The sequence below is a fragment of the Bos grunniens genome, chromosome 3, assembly GCF_055505025.1.
Source record: "Bos grunniens cultivar Pamir isolate PY7600 chromosome 3, Bosgru_T2T1.0, whole genome shotgun sequence".
Classification (NCBI taxonomy): Eukaryota; Metazoa; Chordata; class Mammalia; order Artiodactyla; family Bovidae; genus Bos; species Bos grunniens.
In genome coordinates, this window is record NC_141167.1 from 112,518,967 (window position 1) to 112,542,068 (window position 23,102).

Consider the following 23,102-nt stretch of genomic DNA (forward strand, 5'->3'; position numbering starts at 1 on the left):
CTCTGTGGTGCTTCCCTTGCTCCCTTGCTCCTGCCACCCTGCATCACACACACACCCCCTCAGATACGCACACACATGCACACCCAGACTGGAGGCAGCTGAGCTATTGATGTGAACTCAATCAATGCCCATTTGCATATTGTTTTTTAGCTGGTGTTCTGCGTGGCTCATCTGATACCCCAGCATGCTTGCCGCCTGCCTAGGTGCCTGCCCTCCTCCGCCAGTGTCCTTCCCACCCCGGTTCCTCCTCTCTCGGCACTCCTGTGCTCTGCTCCTTTTAGCCTCACCTCTTTCCTCCTGAGAGTCCCCAATTCCCAGTGGGTCCGATGGGGCCAGCCAGCCTAGAAAAACTCTTCGTAGGATCTGCATCAGGCATCTGACCCCACCCCTCCTCTGGTGATGGGGTAGGTGGGAGGCTGGGGGCTGGGATAAGAGGGTGCAGTGAGTCCCAGGGGGTGATGAGGGCAGGGGCCTGAGCAGTAGTCCCAGGTAGGCTGGCAAGGGGGCTGGTGGGAGCCAGCCTTACGAAGAATGAGAGCTTGGTGAGGGTAAGGACTCTAGGGTCCTCTTCCATGCTTTAGTGCTGTCCACTTGCTCTTTTCTAGACTTCCCTGTTAGTACCTTGGGGAGTCTTTTTCCCAGGGAAAAGGAGACAGGGGAATGGGCTATCATAGTCCAGCTGGGACTCAGAATGGGACCATGGTTTAACCTGGCTTGCCAGGGGCCTCTGTCCCTGCCGCCTCTGGTGTGAGAGACTGAGGGGGTTCATCTGTGATCCTGCCCTGGCTCTCGCCCCAGCCCCACCCCTTCCCCAGCTCTCCATTTCTTGCTTATGAAATATGCATGGAGAACAGATGTCCCTGCTCCCCCACTCCCCGCCCCCCTCAGGGCCAGCCCCCGCCCCCAGCTCCCAGGGGGGTTCCCAGATCTCTCTGCCAATGGCTGCCTGGCCTGACTGTTTAATATTGATGAGAAAGGGGGGCTGGGCCAGCCAATGGAGAGCTGGGGGTGTGTGTGTGTATCTCCATATATATACATAGGGCTGGGCCAGCTCAGGTGTGTGTCTGTGAGTGTGTGTGTGCATGTGAGTGTGGGTGGCCCCAGTACCTGGCTAAGCTTACCACCTCCACCTGGGCCCTCTATCCCCAACATGTGTACCCCTCTCATCTGGCCCGGAGCCTGTACAGCCATGCCACGCTGCCCTGGAGAGGTCTAGAAAGCTGGTCAGTAACTTTGCAGACGGATGAGCTCTGAGCATCCAGAGGAGACTGGGGCTGTCAGCGCTGGCCCCCTGTCCTGCCAGTTTGGATCCCCTCACAGGGTCCTCCTAGGTAAAGGGGGAACCATGGGCTGGGAAGGCTGGGCGTGTCCCTCCCACTCTCTGGCTCAAGTCCCCTCCCAGAGCCTCCCTCTAGTTCTGTCTCGTGCTGTGTCTCTCTGCATCCCTGGACCTCCCTCTTACCCACTTCTCCCCTTGGACTCTTTGTGCCTATCATTCTCAGTGGGGCTGGGGATGGCAGAAGCGGGGCAGGAAGTCCTTCCCCGGATGCTTGGAATTGCAGATCTTCGGAGCCTGGAACTTTGAGAGCAGAAGTGGATTTTGGGGCGAGGACTGACTTGATGGGTAAATAGACGCTGCTGTGCAGATTGGAGTTGGGGAGGACAGTGGGGCAGGTGGAAATGGGACTGGGGTCAGATTGGGAGCAGATGGAGTGGGCTGGGGGAAGGAAGGGTAAAGTGATCAGGGATGAAGGAATGTGGGGGCCAGGGAGAGGGGGAACCGGGCTGTGACTGGTGTGGAGAACCCGGCACTGAACTCCTGGAGCATGGAGTGGGGAGTTGCAGCATTAACACATACTGGGAGGTGCTGACTTCAGGGCCTCCTACGCTGTCGCCTAAATTTCAGCACTCACCTTCCTCTGTTTTGTGTTATGGTTGTGTGTGTACATGCATCAGATGGTGATGATCTCACACCCCTCAACCCTCAGAGCTTACTGTTAGTGAGCTACTAGGTTGAGCCTCTTTTCTGCATGGTGGGGCGGGGCAAGGCTGGCGAGTCCTGACCCCTGTGAAGGTCTGCTTCAGGCAGGAGAACTCAGGCTGGCGAGGAAGGGGAGACGGTGATGGCGAAGGAGCCTCTGTGCTTCTGTTTCTGGAAGTTAAGTCCGCAGGGCCCACAATGAGCGATCCGCTGTTTCAGCCTGACATTCCCCCAGAGCGAAGCCCTTTCCTCAGCCCTTCCTGGGCCATGTTCCAGCTGCCTCTCCCTGACCTCCTCTGCTCTCAGAGACAAACAAACCTTAGCCAAGCCCCAAACACAGGTCCCTAAAACCTATCCCTATCCTCCTCTGCAGACCATCTCTGAACTGCCCTTGAGCTGGGGGAGGATGTGGAATGGAGAGCTGATTCCATTCCCATTCCCCAGTCTTCCTTGCACAGTTGCCAAAAGGGCCAGGGAACAGCAAGGTGGAGAGTGTTGATGACAGAGCCGGAGGAAGGGGCTGTCTTGGGCAGGGGGACTGTTGCCAAAGGAGCTACGCCCCCCTGATTCTAGTGGTCAGGGTGGTAGGATCTGATGTCTGCTATGGTCCTGTTGTGTGGGGTTTGGGGGCTGGGAAGGACTGAGCTGGGTAGCAGTGCTGAGCTCCATATGCCCCAGTCCACTCTACAAAGGGCAATCTGCGTGCTTATCACCCTCACCCCTCCACACACGTCCGGAAGCAGCCAGGGTGGAGAGGGGCCCTGGGAGGGAGGGGCTGGCAGGGCCAAGGCTTGCAACGTTCCCCTCACAACTGGGAGAGGTTTAGAGCCATAGCCCATCTCTCTTGGAGCTGTGGCTCCTCCAGTCTTGCTTAGTCCTCTGTCCTTTTAATTATTAAACATTTTTTTATTGTGATAAAAACACATAACATAAAATTAGAAATTTTAAGTGTATGCTTCAGTAATGTTAAGTATATTCATGTTGTTGTGAAACAGAGCTCGGGAACTTTTTCATCTTGTAAACCTGAAACTCTGTAACTTTTTAGTGATACCTCCCATACTCCTGGCCTCAGACTCTGAAGCATCATTCTACTTTCTGTGAACTACTTAGCTGCATCACAGAAGTGGAATCATAGGATATTTGTAATTTTGCAACTGATTTATTTCACTTAGCATAATGTCCTCAAGGTTCTTCCATCTTGTAGCACTGGTGATAGGATTTTCTTCCCTTTTAAGGCTGAATAATATTCCATTGTGAGTATATGCCACGTTTTTTAATCCGTGCATCTTTTGATGGGCGTTTGGGTTGTGTCCATATTTTGGTTATTGTGAATAATGCTACAGTGAGCATGGGGGTGCAGACATCTCTTCAAGATCCTGATTTCGATTCTCTTGGACATATACACAGAAGTGGGATTGTGAGATCATGTGGTACTTCTATTTTTAATTTTTAAAGGAAACTGCATACTCTTTCCATAAAACAGTTGCACTATTTTACAATCCCACCAATAGGGCAAAGTGTTCCAATGTCTCCCTATCCCTGGTGTGTGTGTGTGTGTGTGTGTGTGACAATAATCATCCTAACAAGTGTGAGGTTACATCTCATTGTGATTTTGATTTGCGTTTCTCCGATGATTAGTGACGTTGATCATCTTTTCTTATGTTTGCTGACCATTTGTATATCATCTTTGGAAAAATGTCTTTAAGTCCTTTGCCCATTTCTTGGTCGAGTTTTTTTTTTTTTTTTAATTGAACTGTGGGAGTTCTTCATAATACTCTGGATATAAATCCTTTATCATCCATATTATTTGCAAACATTCTCTCCCTTTATTTGCAAATATTCTTGCCCTTTCAGTCTGCTGATTGTGTCCTTTGATGCCCAGGCGACTTTAAGTTTGATGTAGTCCCATTTGTCTATTTCTGCGTTTGTTACTTGTTCTTTTGGTGTCATACGTGAGAAATCATTGCCAAGTCCAGTGTCATGAAGTTTTCCCCCTGCGTTTGCTTCTAGGAGCTACAGCGTTAGGTCCTACATGTAGGTCTTCAATCCCCTTGTTTAGTTTTATCCTGCCCTGTATTCTTCTCACCGGTTCTCCTCCTTTCCAGTTGCTGACTTTCTGGGTCTCCTCCTTTCTTTCCAGCTTTCCTCTTACTTCTTTACCCTGGGGCCACCTGCTCCTCTATCTTGTGCCCCGCACCCCCAATCCTCCCCTTGTTCTGCTGTCCTTTCCCCAAGCTTACAGTACCTTCCCCCTCCCAGCCCATCTTAAACCTTAAGATGTCCCCTCCTTCCTGCCTCTGACCTTATTCATTTCCCCTTCTTTCTTCCAGACTCCCGACCAGAACCCTGACCATGGAACCCTGAAGTGGCTCTGACTTCCTGAGCTCAGTGGCAGACCTCCCCACCCCAGGCCCTTCCTGCCCCTCCCGCCACCAGCTTTTAGGCTCCCAGAGGGAGGGGTGGGGAGGGGGTCCCGATCTCACAGGGCGGGGGGCATCCATCATGATGCTCAACTCAGACACCATGGAGCTGGACCTGCCTCTCACCCACTCTGAGACCGAGTCCGGCTTCAGCGACTGTGGGGGCGGGGCGGGCCCTGACGGGGCGGGGCCTGGGGGGCCGAGAGGGGGCCCGGCCCGCGGCCTGGAACCTGGAGAGCCGGGCCGGAAAGACCTGCAGCACTTGAGCCGTGAGGAGCGCCGGCGCCGGCGGCGCGCCACAGCCAAGTACCGCACGGCCCATGCCACGCGGGAGCGGATCCGTGTGGAAGCCTTTAACTTGGCCTTCGCCGAGCTGCGCAAGCTACTGCCCACGCTGCCCCCCGACAAGAAGCTTTCCAAGATTGAGATCCTGCGCCTGGCCATCTGCTACATCTCCTACCTGAACCACGTGCTGGATGTGTGAACATGGCCTGCCTCCCCGCTGGGTTCACCCGTCTTCCCGGGTCTCGCTGGGGTCCCTTCTCACCCGCTCACTGCTTAGAACGGCCTCTCCTTCCTGAACCCCTGTACCTCGCATGGCATGTACCCACAGGCCCTGGGCCCAGGCAGAGTGCCCACTGGTGGGTCATGAAAGCGACTTTCTTTGACTCACCCAGGCACCCAGAGGGCTCCTTTCATGGGTACCTTCCACGGTTAGTGGTTGGGGCCCAGCTGGTTAGAAAAGCTTGCTGGGGTGGTGGGTATAGTCTTGGCGTCTCCCCCTTGGCTCGCTCATGGGCTGCTGCCTCTTCTACTCCTAGTCCCAAATTTTCAGAGACTTCCCTGCCCCTTCCCCAGACCCCAACTCTGCCTCCCACCCTCTTTCTACCTACCCTGTTCCAGCTTCTCCTGTCCATAGTAGGGAGGGGGCATGAGAACAGGGAGGGGGCATGAGAACAGGAAGGGGGAAGGCTGGGATTAGAGTGGGGTGGGCTTTTTCTTAAGCATCTCAGTCTAGCCCTGGGGGGCAGGGGCTCAGGGAGTTAACTCCTCTGAGGGGCATCTCAGTAGCTGGGAATTGTGGGAAAACTCCCTGTTTTCTATGTCTTTCCTGAGGCTTAGCATATACAGACCTCGGTTCTTACTTGGTAGTGAGTGCCTTGCCCTCTCTGAGCTATTTGGCCCTCTCCCTTCGCCTTCCACCCAAATATCCCGATTTGCTTCCTCCTTGTGTGCAGCTAGAGAAAGGGAAACCTAGATCTTGGGGTAGGGGAGCATGTCCCCAGACTCAGCCCAGAGTATCTGCAAAAGGGCCCTGCAGTGGGTGGGCTGGATCTCATGTCTGCTTCCTCCTCCCCCGCCCACCACAAAGATGTGAGAAGCCCACACTGATTTCTCTGTCGGGTGCAGGGGTTATGCCCCATTATTGCCCTCTGGGAAAGCTCAGCTCTTTTGCCCCATGACTTGTTTATTGTATTTTTTTCTCTTTCCTTAAGCTGCCTTTAGCAGGGGAGACCCCTATCCCACCCCACCTTGAGGCCCTCTTGTCCCCACCCTCCCCCCACGTTGCTGAGCCCACCTGCTCACTAGCTGGGGTCAGTGATGGAATGAAGGGCCAGAGAACCTGTGTAGAAGAGATGCGCTCCCACACTCCCCATGTTCCACCTCCCTCTCACCAAACTCCTAGCTCTACAAGGATATTATTTATTTACGTATTTATTTATTCATCTATTTATTTACTTATTTATTTATAAATATTACTATTTATTGCCGAGTCGTGCACTTTGGGGTAGAGTGAGGAGGCTCCTGGCAGCCCTCGCCTGGCCTCTCTTACTTCCTCCCTGGTTATTCCCTTCCCTTTCTTGTTCCTTCTGCAGCTCCAGGTGTGTGGGGGATCCCTTTCCCTCACCACACCCATATCCCCTCCTAGGACCCATCTGTCCTGATACCCTAATCCTCGGGATGATACCCCCTTTACCCTTCCAGTGCTCCTGGATCCTTCTTCAGCTCCCTTCATCCCCAGACAATCCCACCCCAGTCCTGCCTGCTTCTTTTTTCTTTCTAACCTTCCCCCAGGATCCTCACTTCTTCCTAAGAACCCCTCCCCAACAGTGGGCCCTCAGGGGTCTGTGTCCTGTGTGTGAGTCCCTCCTGTTGAAATTCTGATTTCATATACAAGGAAAAATTAAAGTGACCTCATTCTAGTACCAGGTACGGCTGTGGATCATTCGACCGGGTTGGGACGCTGGCTTGCAGGTTGTGGTAGGGCAGGCATTAAGGGTCCCAAGCTTTGAAGACTTTTATGGGGTCACGAGAGCTCGTTATGGTGGGAAAATGAAAAAAGAGAGACGAGGGGTGCCAGAATGTGTAGGGGAATGTGTAGCAGGTCCCAGGCTCCTCCACCTAGAGTGGAGTACCTCCATCTTGATCCCCATCCAGGGACACCTACTGACTCTTCTGATGTTGTGCTTCTGCTCCTGTGCTCTGTGGATCAGAGAAGGAGCTGAGTGTCCTAGTGAAACCCATGTTAAACGTGTGTCTGTGGGTCCCTGCTGCTGGGCTATGCAACAATTCATGCCGTGGCTGTGAATCATTATTGCCTCTGAGCTGGGTCAAAATTCCTCGCAGTCACAGTTCTTGGCCCATTTTGTGTTTCTCAGCTTTTGGATACAGGAAAGACCACAGTGGAGCCCCCGGGACTAAGAGGGAAATAGGGGCAGGGATGCAAAAGGGAGCTGAAGGAATAGCAAAGGAGTCCTGGGAGAAGCTCTAAAGCTACCTTATAGTTGAGGGAACTAGAGTCCAGAGAGGAAAAGAGCCTTGCCTAAAGTCACACAGCTAGTTAGGGGAAGAGAGGAAGTTCACACCCAGATTTTTCTATGTCCTATATTCTGCCAGTACTTCTCTGCTTCTCTGAAATGACCCAGCCTGCCAGGTGCTGCTCTATGGACTCCTTTTTTAACAGGAACTTCGATAAACTAGAGAGTATTCAGAGTTGTGTGGTCAAGAAGGCACCACACACTTCACTTCTGTGAAGTCTGGAAATAACTTCACAGAAGGAACAGGTGAAACACGGAGGCTATGTGTCTTTACAAGTGTAGAAAAAGTGAATGTTGTTCAATTGTGTCCAACTTTGGTGACCCCATGGACTGTAGCCCACCAGGGTCCTCTGTCCATGGAGTTTTCCAGGCAAGAATACGGGAGTGGGTAGCCATTTCCTTCTCCAAGGGATCTTCCCAACCCAGGGATTGAATTTATTGAACAATCCAAGTCTCATGCACTGCCGGCAGATTCTTTACTGTTTGAGCCACCAGGGAAGCCCTTTACAAGTGTGGACTTAGGGATAATAGGATACCCATCTTCAAATATTGAAAGAAAAACAAAAACAGACATTCTATGAGGCCCCAGGAGGCAGAATGAAGACCAGCAGGTGGAAGTGACAGGAAACAGGTTTTTAACTCCAAAAAACTTTGCAACATCTGGAGCTGTCCAGCAGTGGGAGTGCCTGCCTCAAGGAGGAGGAGTCCAAATAGGCAGAATTACCAGTGAGCCATTCCTGCAGAGATGAAACACTGGCTAGGTAGACTTGATGATCCTTTTCAACCATAAGGTCCCAACACTGGGTGGAAAATGCTGGGATGTCCTTCAGCACCTGATAGGTGCTGTTGTCATCTCTGATGGGCAAAGAATGACATCAGCAGCAGAAGCAGTTTGAGTTAGACTCAGGGAGGAACACCCATAGAGGAAGAGGCTGACATCTTCCCTTCCCATCTGATTTAGATGAAATGTGCTCTGCCTAGAGCATGGCAAGAGGGAGGGCTGAACAGATACCAGGGAGAATCTGAGGACTACAAGGGGCCAGGGCTGGAAGGGAACAAGAATTTGCTGACTCCAACACCCTTGTTAAAGAGCCAGTAAAATGCAAAGGTGATGGAACTCCTCCACGATGGTGGATTTAGAACCGGTGTCTTCCATTCCTGGCCCCGAGGTCGTTGTGCTTTCCCCTGCACAGCAACCTCAGTCCCCTGAGCGTCCTGCCTCTCTCTCAACACTGTGTCCCACTGGAAAGCAGAAGGGGTTACTGGGCCCCTTCCCTCAAGGATCCCTGAGGGCCTGGACGTGGTGAGAGGGGGCAGCTGCAGCTGTTCTACTGCTAGCTCCGAATTTCTTCAGATAATCAATTGGCCTCGGCTGCCGCTCTGCTCCACAGGACTGGAGATGAAGGAGGTGAGAGTGGGAGGGGGAAGGGAGCAGGGGACCAGGCCCTGGGAGAGGAGACTCTCAGGGAGGTAGAAGTCCCTGGATGAGGGGAGAGAGGGCACTCCAGGGCTAACGTTCAGGGAGTGGGGAGGAACAGAAGGTTAGAAGAGGAAGCATCTAGGGGGTCCTCATTTCACAACCTCCAAAATGCAGCACGTGGGGCCAGTGGGTGGGCAGGGGTGGTTTGGAGGCACCTGGCAGATGGGTCTTACCCCTTCCTCCTCCAGCCCCTTCCCATCAAGCCCCGCCCCTTTCAGCTTTCCAAGTCCTCTGCCATCCCCAGTTGACTCCAGCCTTGACCCTCCCGTGCTGTCTGTCATAATTACTCCCCTCCGCCCTTTTATCTGTAAACTCCACCCCTAGTGACAGACAGCAGGGCCTCAGGGGTTTGAGAGGATGAAGGGGACCTCTTAGCCACTCCTACCCTCCCTCACACACACACACACACACACACACACTGTGTAGGCTGCCAGGCATATGGCCCCTTTGTACCCACACAATGGAGACCCTGCCTGTGCCCCTTTCATCTGGGCACAGCGCTCCTCTCCCTCTTTCACTCACCTTCCTTCCTTCCCAGTGCGGTGCTGGCCTTCTTTGCCTTCTCTTTCTGACTCTTGCTTTCTTATGTCCTTTTCATAAGCTCTTGAAATCTGATTGAGTGAGGATTGGAGGCAGGAGAAAGAAGCTGACAGGAAGGTCACAATCCCTGAATGCTAGTTTGCGAGAGAGAAGAGGGAAGAGAGCAGAGAGGGAGCTGGGGAGAAGGGAGGTGGTGTGGTGGCCACAGCAGAACCAGCAGCGTTGTGCCGGAGGGGAGAGAATGCCCTGTGGCCTAGCCCCATCCTCGACTTTTATGCTTTGTGCCATAATGAGCAAAGCACGTGCCTCCCTGCGCCTCAACTTCCTCCTCTGCAGCATGTGAAGGTAAGACCTGCCTCGCAGGGATGCTGAATCATCACTGATTCAATGGACATGAACTTGGGCAAACTCCGGGAGATGGTGAGGGATAGGGAAGCCTGGCATGCTGCAGTCCCTGGGGTCGAAAAGAGTCGGACACAACTTGGCCCCTGAACAACAACACAGGGATGTTAGTTAGGAAGGTTAAATGAGATCATCTGGCGGTGCTTAGCATGATGAAGTGAAGTGAAGTGAAGTGGCTTTGTCGTGGCCGACTCTTTGCGATCCCATGGACTGTAGCCTATTAGGCTCCTCCGTCCATGGGATTTTCCAGGCAAGAGTGCTGGAGTGGATTGCCATTTCCTTCTCCAGGAGATTTTCCCGACCCAGGGATCAAACCCAGGTCTTCCGCATTGTGGGCAGACGCTTTACCATGTGAGCCACCAGGGAATACGTGCTCACTTAGGGCACCTCAGGGGCTGTAAGTAAGAGGGCCAACCTGTACTGTTGCCCAGTTTGTGCAGCGTACCGTGTGCCAGGCCAGAGAAGAGAAGGGGCCACCAGACTAGCTGTGCCCTTGGTGCCAGGGAGGATGCATGGCTCCTCCAAGAGGTGGCCTTGGAATCAAGCTCCCTGTGTGGGTTCCTGGGCATCAGTCAGGAGTCCAACCAAAAACTTGAGAGTCCTGACCATCTTGGAAACCATGGTAGAGTAGGAGGGGACAAGAGACTTGGTGGGGGGCACTAGAGAGTGGGATCCCTTAGCCCAGGCTTCTCTGGAAAGTTGAGTAGAGCCAAAGTCTGGCATCTGCTAAACTGAGGATGGAGACAGTGCCGTTGAGGAGAAGAGGGAGTGGGTGCTGAGGAAGCTGAAAAAGAGGGAGCCCTGGGTCAGGGAATATGATCAGAACGCTGTGTTGGTTGGACCTCTTGCTCCTGCTCTTCCCTGTTCTTCACATAAAGCCGGTTTCTCTAAGCCAGTTCTGATTGTTTCTTGTGGAGCACTGCCCCCTGCTGGCCATAGTCAGGGATGTTCTCACATTTCTCCCTCTGGCTGGGAGCTGCTGTGCTGTGCTTGGTTGCTCAGTCTTTGCGACCCCATGGACGATACTGCGACCCTCCAGGCTCCTCTGTCCATGGGGATTCTCCAAGCAAGAATACTGGAGTGGGTTGCCATGCCTTCCTCCAGGGGATCTTCCCAACCCAGGGATCAAACCCAGGTGTCCCACATTGCAGGTGGATTCTTTACGGTCTGAGCCACGAGGGAAGCCCTTATAAATACACATATACATGCTGTGCTGTGCTTAAGCATTTATACGTGGGAGCTGCTAAGAAACAGGAAAAGAGAAGACCATGCTAGACTGGGGACAAAGGATGAAGGAGATGTGGTGGGACCTGCAATCCAAACTCCTCTTCTTGCCAGAGGTTTCTGGAAGGTGAATGTGGGTTGATTGCTGTCTGGGGATAAATAAAGATAGAAATTCATAGGTGTTTCATTTACATATAACAGTGCTCTATAATTTTCAGATTGTTTTTTCCTGTGTCCATTTTTATTCATTTTGTGTGTGTGTGTGTGTGTGTGTGTGTGTGTGTGTGTGTGTGTTTTCTGTCTCTGGGGACGCTTGGCTGCTCTTTTGGCGGCTGTATGTGCATATGTCGGTGTGCTTGTTTTCTGTCATTTTTCATATTGGAATCTAAGTGACAATTGTCAGGTATGGTGCAGAGGCCCGAAGCTGTTTAACTTCCTCTCCTTCCGTCTAGGTCTTACTTCTGCCTCTCAGCTCCATCAGCCTCATGGTTATTTACAAGTGACAGTCTTCCTGCCCTGCTTTGATTATTCCAAGCAGGAGAGCCTTGTTTTGCTTTAATCTGGGACTCTTGGGTTTCACTTGGTTCCCAAGTGAAGTGAGAGGGACCTGAGATGAGTACCTCTCTGCCATCCTTACTGGCAATTATACTCCAGCCTTCTTTTATAACCTTGTAGCTGTCTCCTTCACGAGTCAATCCCATTTAATTCAGTACATTGTCCATTTATTAACTAGCCAATGTGGGCTAGACACTGTTGTAGTTTCTGAAATACAGGCCTACACTCTCCTCACTATCTGCTGGGGCGGCAGACATGGAAACATGCATTTCCTGAGGATGAAAAGCCTATGCAAGGAACAGAAGTCAGGCTTTATTCAGAGGGAGTGTTGATGAGGAAGGAAGCAGGTAAAATCTGAGCTGGGTTTCAAAGACTGAAGGGGATTTGCCAGATCTATGAAGGTGCTTGCAGAGAATTCTGCAGTATGTTGCCAGGACCCCCCTTTACAAATCTCCTCCTTCACTGGACAAAGCATTCGCCTCCCCAGATACAGCAGTGTTGACTCACAGCCAAGTCTCTCCAGAATTGCCTGTGGAGGAGGAAAGCCATCTTGCTTCAGGCTGCACTCCCTCCCTAGGCAGTGTGCACGCAAGGACTGCTTGGTGTGTGGGTTTACACAGCCCCCTTCCGGGGACAACCATGAAGGGCTAGCCCAGCTTGAGAATCCCCATGGGATTGCCGGATGCCTCTTCTGCAGTCGCAGTGTATTTCAACTTCTCTTGCAGCCTAATCCAGCCTCTCTCACACCTAACAGGTATTCCCGAGTTCCCTCCGGGAAGCACCCTCGTGCGTATACCTCAGTGTGTAAGAATCTCTTTTCCAGGAAACCCTACTTGAGACAGCGGTATTCCAGGTAGAAGACACTGTGCATAGGAAGGCATGGAGGCCTGAAGAGGCCTTGTGAGCAACGGTACACTGTGAACAGTCTGGTATTGTTAGGACTTAAAAATACAGTGGGCTGGTGTGGCAGGAGAGTGATGAATGGCAGTGGTGTTTGTTATGCTAGGGAGCATGTCCTTTGCCACATGGAGATGGGAAAATAGTAAATGCTGTCTGTGAGTGCATTTCCAGTTGCTTCAGTTGTGTCTGACGCTTTGTGACTCTGTGGGCTGTAGCCCACCAGGCGCCTCTACTCATGGGATTCTCCAGGCAAAAATCCTGGAGTGGGTTGCCATGCCTTCCTCCAGGAGATCTTCCTGACCCTGGGATGGAACACGTGTATCCTGTATTGCAGCCACCTGGGAAGCCCAGTAAATGTTGTCTAGCAGGGTGGATAAACGCCATCAGATTTGCAGTTTAGAAATATCACTCTAAGGTCAGTTCTGAAGGCAGACAAGCAGCAGTAGGCTCTGTGCTGTGAACAGTTTTAGAGGGTCAGCTGAGAGGAAAAGAGAGTCTCTTTAGGCAGTGGCAGAGGGAATGGAGAGGAGAGGACAGATTTAGGAAAGCTGTTTAAATGTAGGTTCAGTGGGACTTGGTGATTTATGAAACGTGTTAGGTTAGGAGACAGCTCCCAGGTTTCTGGCTTGGGAGCCCGAATGAACGGTGGTACTACCTTCCAAAACCGACCAAGTGGAGGGAGGGACTGTCGGAGGCTGCGGCGGGGATGGTGGCAGTAGTGGTGGTATACGAAGGACACGATGAACAAGAGCTGCTGAGGGCGGATTCCCTGGTGGTTCAGGGGCTAAGACTCCATGCTCCCAATTCAGGGGGCTCAGGCTCTCTCCCTGGTCAGGGAGCTAGATCCCACATGCGGCAGCTAAATGTTCGCATGACACAACCGAGAGGTTCCCGAGTGCTGCAACTAGGGCCTGGTGCAGCCACATCAATACATAGTTTTGTTTTTGTTTTAAGAGCCATTGAGGAGCTGTCCAGAAAGAAGCTAGTTCTCTGGGTTTGTGACTAAAGAGCTGGGCCTCTTTACTAGGATACCTCCCAGAAATCTCCACCTTCATAACCCTAAACTGGCCTCCTTATTCTCTCCACCGCTCAACTCAACTTTTCCGTTGGTATTCTTAAATGAATAATGAACCATCCACATGCAATTGCCCTGACTGTCACACTTTTCTTTCCTTCTGCTCCTACCTCCAATCCATCATCAACATCTATCCATTCTGCTTTCTAAAGCAGACTTGGAACTGTTTTTGTATTTCCACCAGTACCACCCCTGCTTTTGTCTGCCCGGACTATGGCAGCTGCCAAGCTGTCTCCTTGCCTCTTGGCTTCCTCTCCTTAAGTCCACCCGCCAGACTGCCAGCAGTGATCCACCCCCAGTGCATATCTAATCAGGACAGTTCTAGACTCAGATCCTTTCTGTTCAGTTCAGTTCAGTCGCTCAGTTGTGGCCGACTCTTTGCGACCCCATGAATTGCAGCACGCCAGGCCTCCCTGTCCATCACCAACTCCCAGAGTTCACCCAAACTCATCAGATCCTTTAGTGGCTCCCTATTATTTCTAGCTGACCCATTGGAATAGACCCTGATGCTGGGAAAGATTGAAGGCAAAAGGAGAAGAGGGCGACAGAGGATAAGATGATGAGATAGCATCACCAACTCAGTAGACATGAATCTGAGCAAACTCTGGGATAGTGAAGGACAGGGAAGCCTGGTGTGTTGCAGTCCACAATCAAAGAGTCGGATGTGACTTAGAGACTGAACAACAACAACATTGTTTCTGGAATAAAATCCAAATTCTTCAACATGGCATGAAAGTCCCTTCATGGCGCAGCTCCTGCAAACCTTTCCACCCCCAACTATTAATACTATCCCATCCTTCACATTTTGTGCTCTGATGTTCTAAGGAAGTCTCTGACACACTCCACATCGTTCCCAGCTTCTATGCCTTTGCTTGTGTGGTTCCTCTGCTTACTGCACTTATGTCTGTCAACCCTTCAAGACAACAGAGATAGTTTCAACTCTTCAAGACAACAGAGATGTTTTCTCTTCCAGGACATCCCAAACTTGGCTCCTCCTGCTTCCTCTTAGCTTTCAATGCATGTCTCTGTGCACATCTCAATCACCAAGTTGAATTGTACTGAGATCATCTACCTATTATCACATGGGTTTTGGTGTGACCTGGAGTGAGTTACTTGAAATCTTCAAATATCTGTATTCTTATTAGAGATAACATGTAAAGCCCCTAACCCCATGCTAATGCATAACAAAGGTCAATATGCAGTGGTTATATTAAGAGAAATTATGCTTTTATTGTTGCTATATTGCCTGAACACGCACCCGTTACCATTTACCTTGAGAATATATATTCATCTATTCCAGTCCATTTGACTTTTCAGATGAAGTTCTCATAAGTTATTTTCTATACTATTTCCAACCACACACAAGTGTACATTTCTTTATACCCTTCATAGCAAAGGATATTATCATTCTTTTTAAATTTTTTCTAACTTTATGGGCAAAAGAAATATCAAATTTTTCTTCAACAAGAATTTTCCTTATCTGAGGTTGATGATAATTTCATATACTTATTAGATGTTTGTGTTTATTCTGTGAATTGCCTGTTCATTTCACTGACTTATTGAAGAAAGCTTCTTCATTTATCTTTTAAAATTTTTATGCAATATTTTTGCTTTTAAAAATACAATTGACGACTTCCCTGGTAGTTCAGTGATAAAGAGTATACCTTCTAATGCAGGGGATGCAGTTTGATCCCTGGTTGGCAATCTAAGATCCCACATGCTGTGGGGAGCTAAGCTGCTGTACTGCAACTGAGACCTGAAGCAGCCAAATAAATGCATAAGAGTAAAATAAAATAATACAGTTGATTTTAAGTAAAACAAAAATGTTTCTGTTCTGCTTTTGTTCAACTGCAATAATTTTATCAAATAAATGCCTCAGTTTGTGGCACATTGAATAATTTGTCCATGCCCCACTTTTTGTTGCGCCCTCTTTCCCCATCCTTGACCCTATTTTCCTTGCCACCCCTCCCACAGGAATCTACTCATTTACTTAGTGCATGTCTTTGAATCTCCCTTTCATCCCCTTATTGATGCATGAGTGTATCCATGATCAGTGCATTACATTATTTGCATGTTTCTATATTTCAGGACAATATTGTGATGTATAATATATCTTATTTTTTTATTTTTACTGAACATTGTGTTTTAAAATCCTATTCTGCTTTTCCTGTGAGATGGAATCTAAAGCTCAATATATGGGCTTCAGAAAGTGAAGAGGAACTAAAAAGCCTCTTGATGAAGGTGAAAGTGGAGAGTGAAAAAGTTGGCTTAAAGCTCAACATTCAGAAAACGAAGATCATGGCATCTGGTCCCATCAGTTCATGGGAAATAGATGGGGAAACAGTGGAAACAGTGTCAGACTTTATTTTTCTGGGCTCCAAAATCCCTGCAGATGGTGACTGCAGCCATGAAATTAAAAGACGCTTACTCCTTGGAAGGAAAGTTGTGACCGACCTAGATAGCATATTCAAAAGCAGAGACATTACTTTGCCAACAAAGGTTCATCTAGTCAAGGCTATGGTTTTTTCTGTGGTCATGTATGGATGTGAGAGTTGGACTGTGAAGAAGGCTGAGTGCCGAAGAATGATGCTTTTGAACTGTGGTGTTGGAGAAGACTCTTGAGAGTCCCTTGGACTGCAAGGAGATCCAACCAGTCCATTCTGAAGGAGATCGGCCCTGGGATTTCTTTGGAAGGAATGATGCTAAAGCTGAAACTCCAGTACTTTGGCTACCTCATGCGAAGAGTTGACTCATTGGAAAAGACTCTGATTCTGGGAGGGATTGGGGGCAAGAGGAGAAGGGGACGACAGAGGATGAGATGGCTGGATGGCATCACTGACTCGATGGACGAGTCTGAGTGAACTCCGGGAGTTGGTGATGGACAGGGAGGCCTGGCATGCTGCGATTCATGGGGTCACAAAGAGTCGGACATGACTGAGTGACTGATCTGTTCTGATCTGATGGCTCAGTACTAAAAAAATCTGCCTGCAGTGCAGGTGATGCAGGAGACACAGGTTCGATCCCTGGTCAGGAAAAGCCCCTGGAGGAGGGCATGGCAACCCACTCCAGTATTCTTGCCTGGAGAATCCCATGGACAGAGGAGCCAGGCAGGCTACTGTCCACAGGGTTGCAGAGAGTCTAACACGACTGAAGTAACTGAACATATGTTGAACTAGTTCTTTTTTTATCTGCATATGCCATATGCATATTCTATTGATACCATGTATTCATTATATAAGATCTTCCCCCAGTTTTTTCCTGCAATGGATATCCTTAAATATATCAGTTTATTTATCCTTTGCAAGGTCATTTTTGGTGATTATATCCCTAGGAATGGAACTGGGTTATAGAGTACACACATATTTAATTTTATGAGACACCTCTAAACTGTACTATAAGACGTATCAATGCACCTTCACACCAGCAGCTTGTGATGGTCTCTAATTCCTACCACCTCAGCAGCAAGTGACATTATTCTGCTTGTAAGTTTTGCTGTTCAGGTAGAGGTAAAGTGGTAAGTATTGTTTTACTGTTTTGTTTGATTGTTGGGGATTTTCTAATTGATTGTAGGATTATAGGGTTGTAAAATCTATGGAATTATAGATACTATTTTGCCATGCAAAACATTTTTATTTAGTCAAATTTATAGTTGTTTTCTTTTATGGACTCTGTATTTAAGCCTTGGCCTTCCCTGCTCCAAGATCATAAGATAAAAAAGAAACTCCATGGCTTCCTTCTAGTATTTATAATTATTGTTTTAGTGTTGCTGCTGTTTACCTTTGGCCCTTTGATCTACCTGCATTTCATTAGATATAAGAAATGAGATAGTAATCCAATTTTGCTTTTTCCCAATGATTAGCTAATTATCCCAATGCCATTTATTGAACAATCCATCTTTTTTTTTAAAGAGCAATTTTATTTATACCTTTGCAATATTTTTATGTATCACTTCTTTTTTTAATTTTGAGAATTATTTTTATAATCTGGATAAATTCTTTATCAAATATGTGATTTGCAAATACTTCCCCTGAGTCTGTGACTTATCTTTTCACCTATTAGATGTGTCTTTTGAAAGCACAAGTTCTTATATTTTGGTAAAGTCCAATTTATCATTTTGTATCTTTTAAGGACCATGTTTTGAATGTCATATCTAAGAGCTTTTTTCCCATCCAAATGTCACAAAGATTTTCTCTTACATTTTCTCTGGAAGTTTTATGTTTTACATTTAGTTTTGTGATCAACTTTGAATTAATTTTTATGTATGATGCAAGATATGGATTGATGTTCTTTTCCTGGATATGTAGATACCCAAATGCTCTATATTAGAAAGACTATCCTCTGCATGTTTATCAACGATCAGTTGATCATATGTATGTGATCTATTTATGAACTCCTTATTTTGTTCCACTGATCTATTTATCTTTTTTTGCCTATGCTCTACTGTCTTGATTACTGTAGCTTTATAATAAATATTGAATTTATATAATATAAATTGCTCAAATTCATTCTTCTTTTTCAAAGTTGTTTTGACTCTTCCAAGTACTTTGCATTTCTATATCATGTTTAGAATCATATTGTCAGTTTATATTAAAAAAAGATTGCTATGATTTTGTTTGGGGTAGCATTGAATATTTAGATAAGTTTTGAGAGAACTGAAATGTTAACAACAGTGAGTCTTCTGACCCATAAACAGTGTTTATCTTCCCATTTATTTAGGTCATCTTTAATTCATCTGAGCAATGTCTTCTAGTTTTCAGTACACATCTTTTCTCAGACTTATCTTAAATATTTTATATTGTTTAATGATGTTATAGATTATAATTTTAATTTTTTGAGTGTTCTTTGCTAATGTTATGGGCTAAATTGTATCTCGCCCAAGAGTTATGTAAAAATTCTAACCCCCAGTTCCTATGAATGTGAACTTCTTTGGAAATAGACTCTCTACAGATGTAATTAGAGTTAAGATGAGGTCATACTTATTAAGTAGGGTGGGTCCTTAATCCAATATGGTTGGTGTCCTTATAAAAAGAGGGAAATTTGGACACAAACATACAGAGAGGGAAGATAATGTAAAAATCCACAGGGAACAGATGGCTATGTGAAAACAGAGGTAGAGATTGGAGTGATGCATTTATGAGCCAAGGAACCCATGGCTTGCCAGAAAACAACAGAAGCTAAAAAAGGCAAGGAAGGATTCTCTCCCAGATCCTTCAGAGGAGACATGGATGTGTCAACCACTTGATATCAGACCTCTAGCTTCCAGAACTGAGTTGTTGTTCAGCTGCTAAGTGAAGTGAAGTTGCTCAGTCGTATCCGACTCTTTGCGACCCCATGGACACCAGGCTCCTCCGTCCATGGGATTTTCTAGGCAAGAGTACTGGAGTGGGTTGCCATTTCCTTCTCCAGGGATTCTTCCTGACCCAGAGATCGAACCCAGATCGCCCGCTTTGTAGACAGACGCTTTACAGTCTGAGCCACCAGGGAAGTATTCAGCTGTTAAGTCACGTCCAATTCTTTGCTACCCCATGGACTGCAGCATGCCAGGCTTCCCTGTCCTTCATTATCTCCCAGAGTTTGCTTAAACTCATGTCCACTGAGTCAGTGATGCCATCCAACCATCTCATCCTCTCTCACCCCCTTCTCCTCTGGCCTTCAATCTTTCCCAGCATCAGGGTCTTTTCCAATGAATAGTCTTGTCACATCAGGTGCTCAAAGTATTGGAGCTTTGGCATCAGTCCTTCCAATGAATATTCAGGGTTGATTTCCTTTAGGATGGACTGGTTGGATCTCCTTGCAGTCCAAGACACTCTCAAGAGTCTTCTCCAGCACCACATTTGAAAGCATCAATTCTTTGGTGCTCAGTCTTCTTAATGGTCCACCTCTCACATCTGTAAATGACTACTGGAGAAACCATAGCTTTGATTATATGAACCTTTGTCAGCAAAGTGATATCTCTGCTTTTTAATATGCTGTCTAGGTTTGTCAACAGCTTTCCTTCCAAGGAACAAGCTTCTTTTAATTTCGTGGCTGCAGTCACCATCCACAGTGATTTTCAGTTCAGTTGCTCAGTCGTGTCCGACTCTGTGACCCCGTGAATCGCAGCACGCCAGGCCTCCCTATCCATCACCAACTCCTGGAGTTCACTCAAACTCACATCCATTGAGTCGGTGATGCCATCCAGCCATCTCATCCTCTGTCATTCCCTTTTCCTCCTGCCCCCAATCCCTCCCAGTATCAGAGTCTTTTCCAATGAGTCAACTCTTCACATGAGTTGGCCAAAGTACTGGAGTTTCAGCTTTAGCATCATTCCTTCCAAAGAACACCCAGGCCTGATCTACTTTAGAATGGACTGGTTGGATCTCCTTGCAGTCCAAGGGACTCTCAAGAGTCTTCTCCAACACCACAGTTCAAAAGCATCAATTCTTCAGCACTCAGCTTTCTTCACAGTCCAACTCTCGCATCCATACATGACCACTGGAAAAACTATAGCATTGACTAGATGGACCTTTGTTGGCAAAGTAATGTCTCTGCTTTTCAATATGCTATCTAGGTTGGTCATAACTTTTCTTCCAAGGAGCAAGCGTTTTTTAATTTCATGGCTACAGTCACCATCTGCAGGGATTTTGGAGCCCCCCAAAATAAAGTCTGACACTGTTTCCACTGTTTCCCCATCTATTTCCCATGAAGTGATGGGACCAGATGCCATGATCTTCATTTTCTGAATGTTGAGCTTTAAGCCAACTTTTTCACTCTTCTCTTTCCCTTTCATCAAGAGGCTTTTTAGTTCCTCTTCACTTTCTGCCATAAGGGTGGTGTTATCTGCATATCTGAGGTTATTGATATTTCTCCCAGCAATCTTGATTCCAGCTTGTGCTTCTTCCAGCCCAGCGTTTCTCATGATGTGCGCTGCATATAAGTTAAATAAGCAGGGTGACAATATACAGCCTTGACGTACTCCTTTTCCTATTTGGAACCAGTCTGTTGTTCCATGTCCAGTTCTAACTGTTGCTTCCTGACCTGCATATAGGTTTCTCAAGAGGCAGGTCAGGTGGTATTCCCATCTCTTGAAGAATTTTCCAGTTTATTGTGATCCACAGAGTCAAAGTCTTTGGCATAGCCAATAAAGCAGAAATAGATGTTTTTCTGGAACTCTTTTGCTTTTTCCATGATCCAGCAGATGTTGGCAATTTGATCTCTGGTTCCTCTGCCTTTTCTAAAACCAGCTTGAACATCTGGAAGTTCATGGTTCACATATTGCTGAAGCCTGGCTTGGAGAATTTTGAGCATTACTTTACTAGCATGTGAGATGAGTGCAATCATGCGGTAGTTTGAGCATTCTTTGGCATTGCCTTTCTTTGGGACTGGAATGAAAACTGACCTTTTCCAGTCCTGTGGCCACTGCTGAGTTTTCCAAATTTGCTGGCATATTGAGTGCAGCACTTTTACAGCATCATCTTTCAGGATTTGAAAGAGCTCAACTGGAATTCCATCACCTCCACTGGCTTTGTTTGTAGTGATGCTTTCTAAGGCCCACTTGACTTCACATTCCAGGATGTCTGGCTCAGGGTGAGTGATCATACCATTGTGATTATCTTGGTCGTGAAGATCTTTTTTGTACAGTTCTTCTGTGTATTCTTGCCACCTCTTCTTAATATCTTCTGCTTCTGTTAGGTCCATACCATTTCTGTCCTTTAGCAAGCCCATTTTTACATGAAACGTTCCCTTGGTATCCTAATTTTCTTGAAGAGATCTCTAGTCTTTCCCATTCTGTTGTTTTCCTCTATTTCTTTGCATTGATCGCTGAGGAAGGCTTTCTTATCTCTCCTTGCTATTCTTTGGAACTCTGCATTCAGATGCTTATATCTTTCCTTTTCTCCTTTACTTTTTGCTTCTCTTCTTTTCACAGCTATTTTTACGTCCTCCCCAGACAGCCATTTTGCTTTTTTGCATTTGTTTTCCATGGGGATGGTCTTGATCCCTGTCTCCTGTACACTGTCACAAACCTCCATCCATAGTTCATCAGGCACTCTATCTATCACGTCTAGTCCCTTATATCTATTTCTCACTTCCATTGTATAATCATAAGGGATTTGATTTAGGTCATACCTGAATGGTCTAGTGGTTTTCCCTACTTTCTTCAATTTAAGTCTGAATTTGGCAATAAGGAGCTCATGATCTGAGCCACAGTGAGCTCCCGGTCTTGTTTTTGCTGACTGTATAGAGCTTCTCCATCTTTGAGCCCAAGAAAATAAAATCTGTCATTGCTTCCACTTTTTCCCCTTCTATTGTCATGAGAAGAGAGTTCCAAAGAATAGCAAGGAGAGATAAGAAGGGACTTCCCTGGTGGCTCAGATGGTAAAGCGTCTGTCTACAATGTGAGAGACCTGGGTTAGATCCCTGGGTTGGGAAGATTCCCTGGAGAAGGAAATGGTAACCCAGTCCAGTACTCTTGCCTTGAAAATCCCACGGATGGAGGAGCTTGGTGCAGACTACTATCCATGGGGTCGCAAAGAGTCGGGCACGACTGAGCAACTTCACTTTCACTTTTCACTTTCTTAAATGAACTATGCAAAGAAATAGAGAAAAACAGTAGAGCGGGAAAGACTACAGATCTCTTCAAGATAATTGGAGATATCTAGGGAACATTTCATGCAAGGATGGGAATGATAAAGGACAGAAACAGTAAGGATCTAATGGAAGCAGAAGAGATTAAGAAGAGGTGGCAAGAATACACAGAAGAACTATACAAAAAAGATCTTAATGACCCAGATAACCACGATGGTGTGGTTACTTACCTAAAACCAAACGTCCTGGAGTGTGAAGTCAAGTGGACCTTATGAAACACCACTAGGAACAAAGTTAGTGGAGGTGATGGAATAACAGCTGAGCTATTTCAAATCCTAAAAGATGATGCTGTTAAAGTGCTATACTCAATAGGCCAGCAAATTTGGAAAACTCAGCAGTGGCCACAGGACAGGAAAAGTCAGTTTTCATTCCAATCCCAAAGAAAGGAAAGGCCAAAGAATGTTCAAACTACCGCACAATTGCACTCATCTCACATGCTAGTAACATTATGCTCAAAATCCTTCAAGCTAAGCTTCAGCAGTACATGAATCAAGAACTTCCCGATGTACTACCTGGATTTAGAAAAGACAGAGGAACCAGAGATCGAATCGCCAACATTCATTGGATCATCAAAAAAGCAAGAGAGTTCCAGAAAAACATCTACTTCTGCTTCATTGACTATGCTAAACCCTTTGATTGTGTGGATCACAACAAACTGGGGAGGATTCTTAAAGGGACAGGCATACTAGACCACCTTACCTGCCTCCTGAGAAACCTGTGTGCAGGTCAAGAAACAACAGTTAGAACTGGACATGGAACAATCAACTGGTTCAAAATTGAGAAAGGAGTATGACAAGGCTGTATATTGTCACCCCGCTTATTTAACTCATATGCAGAGTACATCATGTGAAATGCAGGCTGGGTGAAGCACAAGCTGTAATTAAGATTGGCAGGAGAAATATCAACAATTTCAGACATGCAGATGATACCACTCTAATGGCAGAAAGTGAAGAGGAACTAAAGAGCCTCTTGATGAAAATGAAAGAGAGTTAAAAAGCTGGCTTAAAACTCAACATTCAAAAAATGAAGATCGTGGCATCCAGTTTCATGGCAAATAGATGGGGATAACGTGGAAATAGTG

General features: G+C 47.2%; 1 protein-coding gene and 1 long non-coding RNA gene across 3 annotated transcripts; one reads left to right on the forward strand and one right to left on the reverse strand.

Moving 5' to 3' along the window:
- Window positions 1–1,693: 1,693 nt before the first annotated feature.
- On the forward strand, window positions 1,694–6,611 carry NHLH1 (nescient helix-loop-helix 1). Its single transcript, XM_086393586.1, has one exon. It carries the CDS (start codon window positions 4,484–4,486, stop codon window positions 4,883–4,885), a length of 402 nt encoding a protein of 133 aa, XP_086249712.1. The 5' UTR covers window positions 1,694–4,483; the 3' UTR covers window positions 4,886–6,611.
- A 1,068-nt stretch (window positions 6,612–7,679) lies between these two features.
- LOC147376857 (uncharacterized) lies at window positions 7,680–9,524 on the reverse strand. Of its 2 annotated transcripts, none has more exons than XR_015161251.1 (2): window positions 9,223–9,524; window positions 7,680–7,957 (listed from the first exon to the last, which is right to left on the reverse strand). It is a non-coding gene; the product is annotated as an uncharacterized LOC147376857 (long non-coding RNA). The 2 variants fall into 2 exon arrangements; XR_015161250.1 differs by having other exon boundaries at window positions 7,680–8,075.
- Window positions 9,525–23,102: the final 13,578 nt, after the last annotated feature.